General features: G+C 37.1%; 1 protein-coding gene across 1 annotated transcript; it reads right to left on the bottom strand.

Annotated features, from left to right (window-relative positions):
- Nucleotides 1-6,462: 6,462 nt before the first annotated feature.
- On the bottom strand, nt 6,463-7,428 carry LOC110258644 (olfactory receptor 14J1-like). Its single transcript, XM_021081935.1, has one exon. The coding sequence runs from the start codon at nt 7,426-7,428 to the stop codon at nt 6,463-6,465; it is 966 nt and encodes a 321-aa protein (XP_020937594.1).
- Nucleotides 7,429-15,340: the final 7,912 nt, after the last annotated feature.

Genomic DNA, 15,340 nt, shown 5'->3' with positions numbered 1-15,340 from the left:
TCAAAAATACCTCAAAAAGCTGGGAAAAAGAAGGAAATAATGAATAGACCCACAAGTTCCTATTCATTAGGCCCTTCCAATGGGACCTCCTAACTGCACTATTTTTATAGTATTTTACTCATATATTCCTTTCCTTTTTTCAATCAAAATGGAGTTGTACTGAAAATTCCTCATATTAAAAACAGCAAAGGATGGAGTTCTCTTATGGTGCAGTAGGGTAAGGATTCGGTGTTGTCACTGCAGCAGCTAGGATTGCTGCTCTGGCGTGGGTTAGATCCCAAGCCAAGGAACTTCCATATGCAGTGGATGTAGCCAAAACCCCCCCAAAACAAACAAAAATCAGCAAAGGAAAAAGGCTCATTGGGGAAGTTCAGGAAAAACCAGGCACAAGCTTCCAGGTGTCCAGATGTCCTCTTTCAGTGGAGTCACATAGATGTGATTAATTTTTCCAGCAAAGATGTGTGACATGTACAAAGCATTGTTAACTCAGAAGCACCTGAGCATTGATGCTCAGAGTTTTTACTGGAGGTCAGTCATGTGGGCATGCAGCACCTGTGTGTGTGGCTGACCTCAGCTACTCAGACTCCAGCCCTCTAGCGTCAAAGTAGGTGTTCACTGTAAGTCACCTTGTTGGCATAGACTACCTGATCAAACCTGATGAAATGTGGCCCAAGGCCGCAGGCATTTAAAAAAAAACCCACAAACAGCTCTTACCAGGCAGAATATTCCAAAAGACTAGAGCTAAGTCTCCCAGTATCCCATCAAGGCTGAATACAGGCCGTTTCTGGAATGTGCTGGGTTTGAGCAATACAAGCCAACTAGGTTTCCTGAATCCTTTCATGAATTTTAGTGATTTAATTTATTTGGATATGCTAAAATGTCCAAGGTTCATTGAAACCATAGGAAAAAAATGTGAAACTATATTCATAGAATGATACCCAATTTTTATTTTAAATACCAGACTGTCAATGGGAGGGTGAACATGCAAAATATTGAGGATGTATCATTGAAAACCATGCAATGGTTATAAACAGTGAGCTAGATTAAAAACATTGCAACATGTTGGCTCTTAAAATCATTGTGTGAGTGAAAATGAAGATATAAGAAATGGGATACAATTGTAATAAAGTACTACTTACACAATAATAACAAATGAACACAATAACGCTAATACAAATAAGACCCCAAAGAGACTTGTAAACAAATATTTTTAAAAGCTTTACTTACAACTCCAAACTGCAAACAGCACAAGTGCCCATGAACCTATGAATGAACAAACAAAATATAGTAGCATATTTACTTAATGGAATACAACTTAGCAATACAATGAAACTTGACAACATGGATAAGTCTCAAAACCATTGTGCTCAGCAAAAGAGGCTGGACACTAAAGCGTGTATATGAGACAACAAAAAGACAACTTACAGAATGGGGGAAAATAGTGTCAAATGATGCAACTGACAAGGGCCTAATATCTAAAATATACAAGCAACTCATACAACTTAACAGCAAAAAAGCCAACAACCCAATTGAAAAATGGGCAAAAGACCTGAATAGACATTTCTCCAAGGAAGATATACATATGGCCAACAAGCACATGAAAAAATGCTCAACATCCCTGATTATTAGAGAAATGCAGATCAAAACTACCACGAGATACCACCTCACACCAGTCAGAATGGCCATCATTAATAAGTCCACAAATAACAAATGCTGGAGAAGGTGTGGAGAAAAGGAAACCCTCCTACACTGTTGGTGCATATGTAAGCTGTTACAGCCACTATGGAGAAGAGTATGAAGGTACCTTAGAAAACTATATATAGAACTACCATATGACGCCTCAATCCCACTCTTGGGCATATACCCAGACAAAACTTTCCTTTACAAAGACACATGCGCTCACATGTTCACTGCAGCACTATTCACAACAGCCAAGACAAGGAAACAACCCAAATGTCCATTGACAGATGATTGGATTAGGAAGATGTGGTATAGATACACAATGGAATACTACTCAGCCATAAAAAAGAACGAAATAATGCCATTTGCAGCAACATAAATGGAATTAGAGACTCTCATACTGAGTGAAGTAAGTCAGAAAGAGCAAGACAGATACCCTATGATATCACTTATATCTGGAATCTAATATATGGCACAAATGAACCTTTCCACAGAAAAGAAAATCATGGATGTGGAGAATAGACTTGTGGTTGCCTAGGGGGAGAGGGAAGGACTGGAATGGATTGGGAGCTTGGGGTTAATAGATGCAAACTATTGCTTTTAGAATGGATTAGCAATGAGATCCTGCTGTGTAGCCCTGGGAATTATGTCTAGTCACTTTTGGTGGAGCATGATAATGTAAGAATAAAAGACATATACATGTATGTGTAACTGGCCACCATGCTGTACAGTAGAAAAAAAATTGTATTGGGGAAATAACAATAATTTTTTTTTATTTAAAAAAAATAAAAATATAAATAGTAAAAAAAAATAAAATCTGATATCCAGGAATATCTGGTATAAACTTTAAAAAAAGTGTATATGATTTTATTTATATAAAATTCTAGAAAATGCAAATAAAAATTTAGCGACAAATAGAAAGATCAGTGATTTCTTGAGACAGAAGCCAGGGGGAGAAAAGTCTATAAGATATACAGCATCTGGAGTTCCCTTCGTGGCTCAGTGTTTAACAAATCTGACTAGGAACCATGAGGTTGCGGGTTCGATCCCTAGCCTAGCTCAGTGGGTTAAGGATCCGGCATTGCCGTGAACTATGGTGTATGTTGCAGATGAGGCTTGGATCCCACATTGCTGTGGCTCTGGTGTAGGCCGGAGGCTACAGCTCCGATTAGACCCCTAGCCTGGGAACCTCCATATGCCGCAGGTGCGGCCCTAGAAAAGACAAAGAGACCAAAAAAACAAAAAAAAACAAAAAACCCCCAGATATACAGCATCTTTGGGGTTTTGGAAATATTCTGTATCTTGACTGTGGGTGATGACTTAATAAATATATATATAATGATCAATATTCTTTGATTTATACAATTTAAATGGTTGAAATAAACTTTATATAAATTTTACCCAAAATAAGGTTGAGGAAAGTGCAAAAGACAAAAAAAAGTGTATTGTATTCAAAATAGAAGAGTTTTAGAAACCAGTTTTTAGGCTGTTCCAATGCACCAGTCTAAGGTAACATTGCCTGGACCAAAAAGATGGCAGTAGAGATGAAAGGTATAGTCAACAGTACTTTGGTTGGATACAGGGCTGTTGAGTGAAAGAGTATTCACTGACCTAAGGCCAACAACTAGGTGAACAGACCAGTTATTTCCCAAGATGACAAAATTGGGAATCAACAACAACAAAAAAAATGAATAAATGAACACAAAGTGAAATGAAGAAACTGCAAACAATAACCTTATTGTTGATGAGTGCAGCCCCTTAAGATTAACCTTATCTTAATTGTCAAAAACTGTAATGTCCATTGTCTGCAAATAGTGTCCTTCCTATTGACTGGCATTCTCTTGGGTGGCTTATCTTGGTTGAATGGGGACATTCTTTACAAACAGTGCATTTTGTTGATCTGAGAGTATTGGTGAGGTTTGCCTTCTAGCTCAAAATGGTCTCACTCAAATAAGAAATTACACAATGGTTTTTTGTTTGTTTGTTTTTTGGGTTTATTTTTGTCTTTTTTAGGGCCGCACCTGAGGCATATGGAAATTCTCAGACTGGGGTCGAATCAGAGCCACAACTGCCAGCCTACACCACAGTCACAGCAAGGTGGGATCTGAGCTGTGTCTGCGAGCCACACCATAGCTCATGGCAACGCCGGATCCTTAACCCACTGAACGAGGCCAGGGATCAGACCCTTGTCTTCATGGATACTAGTCGAGTTCATTACCGCTGAGCCATGACGGGAACTTTGAAATTACACAATGTTAATTATCTTTGTTTAGGACCATTTCTCTGTCCCTTGAGAATTTAAAAATTTTCTCTGTGAGAGAAAAACACTCCATGTAATAGCATTTTAGTATTAATGCATTTCATGGAAGTTTTTGTGTTTTAGAGGAGATAAAGACCAATGGCCACCAAAGGAGATTCAATGATATATTGAACACATGTAGGAAATGAGAGGATAAAGAAGAGGTAATTCTACTACTGGGCATGTTCCCTAAGATTTAATCATATATATGTACAAATATGCGCATGAATGAAGATATTCATCAAAGTATTGTTTGAAATAATAGCAATAGGAGTTCCCATTGTGGCTCAGCAGTTAATGAACCCGACTCGTATCCATGAGGATGCGGGTCGATCTCTGGCCTTGCTCAGTGGGTTAAGGATCCTGCATTGCCATGAGCTGTGGCGTAGGTCATAGACACAGCTCAGATCTGGTGTTGCTGTGGCTGTGGAGTAGGCCAGCAGCTACAGCGATCCAAGACGCTGAAGGGACGATGCTGTATCATAACCCACTGCACCACAAAGGAACTCCTGTTTTCTTTCTTTCTTTCTTTCTTTTTTTCCAGTCTTTTGTCTTTTGAGGGCCACACCCAGGGCATATGGAGGTCCCCAGGCTAGAGGTCTAATCTCCAAGAGAAACATTTTAAATAGGGGATGAGTTAAACATAGAATACAGCCATTAAAATGATTTTACCTATTGATTTAGAAACATGTTTATGACATTATGCCATAACAAAAGAGTTTATTGGTCATTATGTACCATGACATTGCAACACAAAATAATATCCACCCACGCATATACATAAGTTAAATCTGGAAGCACATTCATAAACATCAACTCAATGGATTTTTTATCTAGTTTTAAATTTTCTTTATCTCCATTTGGAATTTTTTATAAATAATATGCAACCTCTTCAAATAACACATATTTTTTAAATGTGCATATAGAGAAATAGTTGTTGACCAAACCTTGGGACTGCAACATATGGTACAAATAGGAGTTTTATCATCAATTCCAGTTTCATATGGGAAGAGAAGAAATGCATGACCTTTAAAAACAAGCAAAAAAATCTCCTCAGGCGTATGCACATGTAGATATAGACAGAACCATTAATCCCAAATATCTATTTAAATAATGCTCCCCATTACTCAGCAATTGCTCATTTCCACTGTTATTACATGTACTTTGGTTTACTTCAAAATTGAGGGAAGAGTAGTAGAATGTTGTCCTCTCGTGACTTATGAGTCCTTCCTGGAAAAGGTTACATTACTCCCAAATGCGTCAGATCTTCAGAGCTATAAGATCTGTTACTCTTATAGGTTTGTGCTTTTCCTATTTTGCTCACTTTTGTTTTGTTTCACATATCCAGGAGGCATTCCCGCCTAACTCTGTAAAAACTATCTCATCAAACTCTTCTACAGATCAGAAAAGAAAATGAATGAACAAACATCTCCAGTTATGGAAAAGCAGATGTCTTCTGACTACTTCACTAGTGAATAATAATGGAATATGCTTATTTTTAATAGATGATACATGTACACACATACTCACTTTGGGAAACAAAGCATTTGCAATGAATAGAGGCAAAGAGGTGAGTTTAGAATCAGACAAATGTGAGTTTGAATCACATACTACTACTTTTTGTTTGTTTGTTTGTCTTTTATCTTTTTAGGGCCACATCTGGGGCATATGGAGGGTCCCAAGCTAGGGATTGAATCAGAGCTACAGCTGCAGGCCTATGCCACAGCCACAGCAATGCCAGATCTGAGCCATGTCTATGACTTACACCACAGCTCATGGCAACGCCGGATCCTTAACCTACTAACAAGCCCGGGGATCGAACTAACATCCTCATGGATGTTAGTTGGGTGATTTAACCACTGAGCCACAATGGGAACTCCATATATTTACTACTTTTTATTTGATAAATCTCAAGAAAATTAATCTCTCCTAAATTTAGTGTCTCAATTGATAGAAGTGGGATGATATGGCATAGCTAGAAGAATTGTATGTAGAGCTAAAAGAAAAAATGTGGACATTTATTAGAGACTGAATAAACTGCTGTGGGGAAAACTATTATAATACATAATAGCAAGGAAAAATTAATATGGGTACTTAATGCACATAGGAAACTTGGAGGTGAACTGGAAATCACATACATACACCGTGATATACTATCTCGTAAACACAATCAGATCACTTGACAGCAGTCTGGAGTCGATTTGTTAAAAGCCAACTTTAAGTTATAATTGTCAAATCCCAAACTAATTGCCTTTTCCCTTTTAGTTCAGAAAAATTCTCAAAATATGCCTAAAAATACAATTGAACTGATGGGAACAAGGCCAATGTCCTCAGAAGCATAACATCTTAAATTTTGAAGAATTGTATTTCGAGGAGAATATAAAGAATAGAAAGGTTGGAAGGGAGTTCTGGTCTGGGAAGGAGTCAGATTTATTCCTCTTACAATATGAACCATAATAACAACGCTTTTCTCGTATGGTCCTTCAGAGTTGAAAAAGGGCTTTAAAGTACTTCTTTCTCTGAGCAAATTCTTCTTTCGACAGTACCTTCCTCAGCGCTGCCTTCATGGCTTTATTCCGTAAACTATAGATAACGGGATTGAGGGTCGGAGGTACCACAGTATAGAATATGGAGAACATGAAGTCCATAGCTGATTGAGAATCAGAAGGTGGCCTTAGAAACTCAAAGCCCGCAGCTGAGAGAAAGAAAGTGACTACAAGTAGGTGTGGTAGGCAGGTAGAAAAGACCTTGGTCCGGCCCTGGGCTGATGGGATCCGCAGCACTGCAGAGAAGATACGCGTGTAGGAAAGCAGAATAGAGATCAAACAGAAAAAGGCTGTCGAGGTCGTGAATGCAGCCACTGCAATTTCATTAATGAATTCATAAGAACAAGCTAGTTTCAGCATCTGAGGAACATCACAGAAGAATTGGTGAATGACTCTGTCCCCACAGAGAGGGACAGAGAAGTTAATTGCTGTGTGTGTCAGCCCAGAGAGGCCCCCAGTAACCCACACAGCTATCACGGCTTCCCTACAGGCCCAGGGGTCCATAATGGTTTCATATTGCAGTGGTTGACAGATGGCTACGTACCGGTCATAAGACATCACTGTGAGGATGGCCACTTCTGATGAGGCCAGAGCTATGAAGAAGAAAACCTGAAGAATGCATTGACCGAGAGAAATGTAGCCATTGTTCATAAGTGAATTTGCAATGGACTGGGGGACTGTGACAGAGATGAAACAGAGGTCCAGAAGAGAGAGGTGCTTCAAGAAGTAATACATGGGGGAATGGAGGTGATGGTCCAAGGTAGTGATGGTGATAATGAGGAGGTTGCCTGTCAAGGCCAATAGATATATCATCAAAAACAGCAGTGCATGTAAAATCTGAAGCTTATGGTCATCAGAAAACCCCATGAGGAGGAATCCACTCATTGAGGTCAGGTTGGCCATGGTCACTCTGAAGATAGCAAGTGTGACTCTGTTTAGGAAGCCAAAGAAGAGTGGAAAAAATATATGATAATTAATATATCTGTGACTCAAATAACTAAGTGTACTCAGAGTAGAGCTACTGAAATCAAGATAAATTTACCTTCATGGTAGTCAGTCAGATAATGAGACACCAACATCAAATGCTATCACTTACATGTGGAATCTGAAAAAAGGACATAGTGAACTCCTCTGCAGAACAGATACTGACTCACAGACTTTGAAAAACGTACAGTTTCCAAAGGAGACAGGCTGGGGGGTGGGGGGATGTGCTGGGGGTGTTGGATGGAAATACTATAAAATTGGATTGAGATGATCATTGTACAATTATAAATGTAATAAATTCATTGAATAATAAAAATTATCTTCATGGTAATTAGGTAATATTTAATTCAAAGAAATCTTTAGCCATTATTCAAAAATAAAACTCCTAAATGTGGTTAACATCTTCACATAGGTTGAAAAAAGTTGTGAGAATTTTCTGGAGAAATAATGAACTGATAAAGTCTTGATGGTTGATGAATGTGCAAATAAAAGAGAAGTCATGCTATTCTTTGAAACAGATAATGGTGACAGGGAGATGGCTGGGAGAAGAGATGTGTTTTGATGGGAGAATCCCAGACTGAGGTTTGCCAATCATAAAGTTAGATTTAAGGATTTGGAACTCAGAAGACTATGGCAGTGCTTGAAACATCAGCAGTTCTGTAAGAGTATGCAAACCATGTAGAAAATCAGTTAACTTGGCTCCTTTTAAATAACACTTAAAAGATTTTTTTTTTTTTCGGTACCCTTGACATGCAGAAGTTCCCGGGCCAGGGATCAAACCCATGCCACAGATGTAACCAGAGCCACAGCAGTGACATTGCCTGGTCCTTAACCTGCTAAGCTATGAGGGAAATCCATAAGAATATTTTTGAGTTGAAAAGGAAGGACAGAAAAGAAGTGTGAGGACAGGCTTTTAGATACCATCAAGTTTCAACAAATGTGCAGAAGAAGATCCAATCAAAGAGATGGAAAGAATAATCACAGAGGAAAGAGAAAACCCCTGGGAGTGACGTCATAGAACCAGTGGAACCCTGTTTTAAAAGGAAAAAAAAGAGTATAATAGATTCATTTATTTAAGAAAGGAAATTTAAAATACAAGAGAAGTATTAATTTACCATCATCAAGGTCGTTTTTGGACTTGTTAGAGGCATATGGGAGGACTAACAGATACAGATACATGATAAACATGATTCAAAAAAAAAAAAAAACTAATAACATGTGAAACAAACTATGGAGCACAGCTGCAAATTTCATAAAATGTGGAGAAGTTTCACTCACCAGAGTTGAGCTTACTAGGAACCAATATCATTTAATCCTAAAATTGAATATTTTATTCTCGGATTGAGCTAGTGGCTCGATCTTTGCAGTTTTCATGTAAGGAAAGGCCTGAGATGCATTCAGCCAAGACTGAACAGTGATCTTCCCACTAAGCCCATGACACCTGAAGTAAAGCCAGTGCTGCCCTGGCACCTGGGAACAAATCTGTTCAGCGTGGTTGGTGTTTCAGGTAAACACTAGGCGTTCAAGAATGGGACTTGATAGATCTCTCCCTCAAGAATTGCCTCAGTGGAAAGTAGTTAATTATCATCTGGGTCTAACTGAATTGTAGAGTCTGCATTCTAGGGAAAGAAAAATATATATTTTGTAAAATTTATTCTGTAGGAGTTCAGACTTACAGTTTCTCTAGTAAGAATAATCAATTTCAGATTTATCAGTCACCAATACAGTTATGCATGGTTGTATGGACTTCATGTAAAAAAGAGAATGTTTACTAATTATTTATATAAATGCATGCAAAATTACAGAATCAAAGGATCTTAGGGTTAAAACAAGACTTAGAGGCCACTGAGTCTAAACTTCATCCAAACACTGGGTCTTTTCTAAAATAACTCTGAACCTGATTATCTAGTCGCCATTTCAACAATCCCATAGATAGGTAATTTTCATCCAAAGATACATGTATTCCATTTTCAAATACTTATGGTTTATGGGAAAGGCATTTTTTATTGTGCTATGAACATTTAACATGCGATCTACCTTTTTAATTATGAAATACATTTTAAAAAATTTTAATCTTTCATCTATTCCTAAATGTCCAAAATTCAATGTAAATTATATTCTTTTTGGAAACTATTTAAAAATAGCTGTAAGTTCCTTTTTGATTATGTTTAATAAAATATTTTCACATTTTTTAAGGTTAAGAAATTGAATTTCAAAAGTTGCAAACTCAGTTTTGATTCCCAGGGACAAATACAGTGCTGCACAACTATTGTAATACGTATCACACTTGCTTTTACAAGGCTATTATAAGAATAAGGAAGACAGCATAGGAGTGACCAAAAAAAGATATTCTGAGGCTCAGTTTTAAGGAGAGAATTTTCTACTTTAGCATAGTTTTTAAAATTGTTACCTAATAGATAGTTTGATTAAAGCTTTGGATAAAGGTGGTAGGGTATAACCAAAAGAAACTAGAATCAACTTTCTTCATGTTGGTTAAGAGAGAATCCAAAGATTTCAACATTTAAAAGTAGTGAGATAATTAAAAAAAAAAAACTATGTATAGTTCAAATAGAATAATGAATGTATTTCATAAATAAAATTACATAAGATTGGAGAAGTGTGTGTGTTTTTTTGGAGAATGGATACATTTAATCAATACACATGAAAAGCATGCAATGACCACCAAAACAACAGTCAAAAAACCTGTAAAATAATACCTACTTCCCTTATCTGACCAAAATTGAATTAATCATTTCAGAACCGAATGCTTTAGGAAGACTGTAAACAATTGGGTGTGTTTGGAGACAAAAGTGATTAGATATCATTCACTTAAATTACAAAAGCTCAGAAAGGGCCTATAGTTGCAAAATATTAAAATGGTTGTCTTGGAGTTCCCCTCGTGGCTCAGCGGAAATGAATCTGACTAGTATCCATGAGGACGCAGGCTCCATTCCTGGCCTCGCTCAGTGGGTTAAGGATCCAGCATTGCTGTGAGTTGTGGTGTAGGTCACAGATGCAGCTTAGATCTGGTGTTGCTGTGTCTGTGGCATAGGCTAGCAGCTACAGCTGCGATTCAACCCCCAGCCTGGGAACCTCCACATGCCACGGTTTCAGCCCTCAAAAGGTGAAAAACAACAACAAATGGTTCCTTAGTGAAATAAGTTAGATTAAATACTGTATGATCTCACTTACATATGGAATAATAATAATAATAATAAACCTCTTAGTATACAGAGAACAGATTGGTAGTTGACAGAGGTGCTTCAGGGAGTGGGCGAAATGGGTGAAAGTGGGCAAAAGGTACAAATTGCCAGTCATAAGATAAGTTCTGGGAATGTAATGTATGGTTTAGTGACTAAAGTTAACAATACAGTATTGTATATTTGAAGGTTGCTAAGAGAGTAGATCATAAAATTTATCACAAGAAAAAAATTATAACTGTGTGGTGATGAATGTTAACTTATTGTGGACATCATTTTGCAATGTATACGTTATATCTAATCATCAGGGGAGTTCCCTGGTGCCCTAGCAATTAAGGATTCAATGTTGTCATGGCTGTGGCTCAGGTTCAATCCCTGGTCAGGGAATTTCCAATGCCGCAGGACCGGCTCCCCCAAAACAATCAGGTTGAATACAATGTTATATGTCACTTATATCAGTGAAAACTGGAAAAAAATAACAGAAAGATAAGTGGAAAATCCCAAAATATGTGGCGATTAAACAACACACTTCTAAATAACACAGGGTCAAAGAAACGATCTAAAGAGAAATTTTAATATGTAATTTTAAATGGTTGTGTTATATGAATCAATTTAAAATTATGATTTATGTACCTGTAATCAAACTAGAAATAGTGGTTAGTAACTATATTCACACAAAGTTTTCTCAAAATAATTTTCAAACCCTGTTCTTAGAGAAAAAATAACCAGTATAAGAAAGCATTTTCATTAAAGCAAGATTCTGATCAACAATTTTATGTAGACCTTTCAGAATTCAGCGAAAAATAGAATTGCAGTATTTTGCAAAATTCTTCTCTTTACTTTCTTTTTCCTTTTTTTTTTTTTTTTCTTTTTTCTTTTTTAAGGCCACACCTGGGGCATATGGACGTTCCCAGGCTAGGGGGCAAATTGGAGCTACAGTTGGTGGCCTACACCACAGCCACAGCAACCTGGGATCTGAGCCGTGTCTGAGACCTACACCACAGCTCATGGCAATGCTGGATCCTTTAACCCACTGAGTGAGGCCAGGTATGGAACCAGCATCCTCGTGGATACCAGTCAGATTCACTTCCACTGAGCCACAATGGGAACTCTCCCTTCTCTTTATTTTCTATCTATATTTTCAATTTCTGACTCATGTTCTACAACTTTAAGATTCCAGCTCTTGATGGCATGCCATGAAGATGTTCTTCTGTGGTTTCCTGAAGCTAGCAGAAAGTCCCAAACTTTTTTTTATTTATAATCCAACTGATACCATTAGCTGGTCTGAAATCACTTAGATGGCTCAGATGGAAAGATTTTCCATTAAAAGCTTAATTCTCAAGTTATCTTTGATATCTCTCCATAGTCTACAAAGATAAATGATAAAATGTAACTGAGTCATTACTATATTTCCCCCAATATCAATAATGTTTTTGATTTTCCTTGGAAAATCGTGAATTATTAAATTAGAAGTCTGCAGAGAGTTTAGCTAAGTTTCTTTGTAGTATTGGTTCCTTGGTGTTTATTTTGTTCAGCCAAGTGGGGCCAGCAGGGACCTTAAAATGATACTAACCCCTCATGCAAGTACCCCCACAAAGATAGCAGCCCTCCGAGTCATAAGCAAATGTATCTTCCCAGTTTGACTTCCCCAACAGCCCTACTGATCAACAATTTCTCCTCTGCCCCCCTGGGCCTTCCCCTGTGTGCCCCTTAGATAAAACCTGTGTAGAACTTACCAAATTCCCACTCTTTTAGTTTGATGTAATTGATCTGGTCTTACGCTGGGAACCCCAAACCACTCTACCCATGGACCCTAGTAAAGATGTGTGCCCCAGATCTCATCACTCTGTCTGCACTCTGCTCTCTCTTGTGGTCTCTGGTTAAAACACAACCACCCTCCTCTTCTCTGTTTTCTAGAAGAAAATATGTAGAACTACTGTTATTTCTTCCTTAAATGTTTGGTAGAATTTGCCATCTGGGCTTAGAGATTTCATTTTAGAAAGTTTTCAACTACAAATTTGATTGCCTTAATGATTATATGACTATTCAGCTTATCTATTTTATCAAAAATGAGGTACTTTAGTTTTTGGTTTTTAAGTTGTAGAATATACTTGCATACAATGTTCATAATATTCCATTATTACCCTTTGAGCGTTCAGTCTCTATTGATGTCCTCTCATCCCTGATACCAATAAATTGAATATTCTCTCTCCTATTTTCTTTGTTAGTCATGATGAAATTTCAGCAATTTTATTTTTTTTATTTTTTATTTTATTTTTTTTTGTCTTTTGTCTATTTTGTTGTTGTTGTTGTTGTTGTTGTTGTTGCTATTTCTTGGGCCGCTCCCGCAGCATATGGAGGTTCCCAGGCTAGAGGTCCAATCGGAGCTGTAGCCACCGGCCTACGCCAGAGCCACAGCAACGTGGGATCCGAGCCGCGTCTGCAACCTACACCACAGCTCACGGCAACGCCGGATCGTTAACCCACTGAGCAAGGGCAGGGACCGAACCCGCAACCTCATGGTTCCTAGTTGGATTCGTTAACCACTGCACCACGACGGGAACTCCAAATTTCAGCAATTTTATTGATCTATTCCATGAATCAGATTTTTTTTTTTTTTTTTGGCCATGCCCACAACATGCAGAAGTTCCCAGGCCAGGGATTGGACCTGAGCCACAGCTGTAACCAGAGCTGCAGCAGTGACAACACCAGATTCTTAATCTTTGAGCCACTTGGGAACTCCAAGAATCAGATTTTGGTTTAAATGAATTTTCTCTAATATTTTCTATTTTTAGTTTCATGGATTTCTACTCTCTTCTTTATTATTTCCTGGCTTCTACTTAACTTAGGTTGATTTTGTTTTTCTCTTTTAGTTTTTATTTAAGGTGGAATTTTATACTATTGATTTGAGACCTTTTTTCTTTTTTAACATGAGCAGTTAATAATATGCATTGCCCTTTAAGCACTGCTTTAGCAGCATCCCACAACTTTTGATAAACGGCATTTTTACTTTCACTTACTTCCAAATATTATCTAATTTCCTTTGTGGTTTTCTATTTGATCCATGGAGTAGAGGAATATTTAATTTTCAAATGCTTGGATATTTTGTTATTTTTCAGTTGCTGATTTCTAGTTTAACTTCATTATGGTCTGAGGACATGTCAGACCATAGATGAGTGAGGAATTCAAGACCTGATATTTCATTCACCTTCTACTTTCAAGGATTTGTTGATTTAGAGCCTACTGATGTGTGATTGAGAAGAAATATCTAACTCCATTCCCACTGAATGCTACTTTTCATTCCCATTATCCAGGATTAAAGTACTAGAACTCATTTAACAGTTTTCTTTTTTCGTCTGCTACTCCTTAATCTAGAAAATTAAAGTAACCAAGAAGATCGATTCTTATAGAATTACAGTCACAAGAGAGTGGTCCTAAGGCAGTAATCCTATGGTCCAATGGAGTTGTTAACCCCAAATTTTCCCTGGATCTTCTTTATGAAAAAATCAAAGTATTTATAATAAAAAGAGTAACAGAGTTTTAGTGGAGAAGTTTACATTAAGTACACCATCTTTTTGTACAAATTTAATGAATGTATGAAATATGGCTTTGGCTTTCTCACTGGTTTGTGCTCTTTCTTAAACACATAACACTCTCACCAATCAAGCTGTGACTTTAAAAAGAAATTTAGGGTTTTAAATTTTATACTTCTAAGTCATAAAATCATATGCTGGTTTATGTTTGTAAACATGGCTATTGATGTAAAGGGTAACGCAAACAAAAGCAGCTTACATATCTTTTCTTTTTTCTTTTTCTTTCTCTTTTTTTTCTCATATCACGAAACACCTATTTAATGACTTACTGATATTATACAATTTACTAATATAACATTTAACAAATTTTGTTTTAGTAATTCTCTCAAGAATATTAAAAAATTTCTTCATAAATCATGTTTTCAACATTGCACTATACTGATCTGCCTGCTTGACAGTACATGAACTATAATTCATTTAATTAGGTATCTAAATTTATAAACTTCTAAAATATCAGGCATCATTCATGTAAAAATATTAAGGGCATTTCAAAATTTAAAATTCAGAATTTTTTTTGTTTAAATCTTGGGTTTTTGCTCTGTAAAACAATTGGGATTTGGGAGTGATTTTTTTTACTGTAGCAAAGTCTATGTTCCCTTGCCTAAGTAGAGCATGCATAAAATCCCAAATGTAAGAAATTTTATTATCTAGATATAAATGTGAAAAATGCTTAAAACTGATATCTGCGCTAAAGATCACAGTTAGGTAAAAGGCCAGTGTTCCCATTCAGGACCATGTAAACTTACATATCTGTACTAGTGACGGCGAATCAAAACACACCCCTAGGGTTCTGAAGACACATGTGGAGCAACCTCCTGTGTCAGCACTAAACGTCTTTGCCGACCCATGTTTTTGTTCGAAAACCTATGCAGCTTCCACAACATAATATATCCATGTTTATTCCAATACAAAATAGTAGCTTCGATGTTCATTTATTTAAATTTCACCTAGACCTTTAAACAAAACTAACAAACCTAAGATGTAGCATTTTTATTTGGTAACTTCAAATGCCCTCTGAGAAGTTCAACCCACAATCTC

The sequence above is a fragment of the Sus scrofa genome, unplaced genomic scaffold, assembly GCF_000003025.6.
Source record: "Sus scrofa isolate TJ Tabasco breed Duroc unplaced genomic scaffold, Sscrofa11.1 Contig2639, whole genome shotgun sequence".
In the NCBI taxonomy this organism is placed as follows: Eukaryota; Metazoa; Chordata; class Mammalia; order Artiodactyla; family Suidae; genus Sus; species Sus scrofa.
The sequence above is the reverse complement of the archived record's forward strand: the minus strand, read 5'-3'. Positions and strand labels throughout refer to the sequence as shown.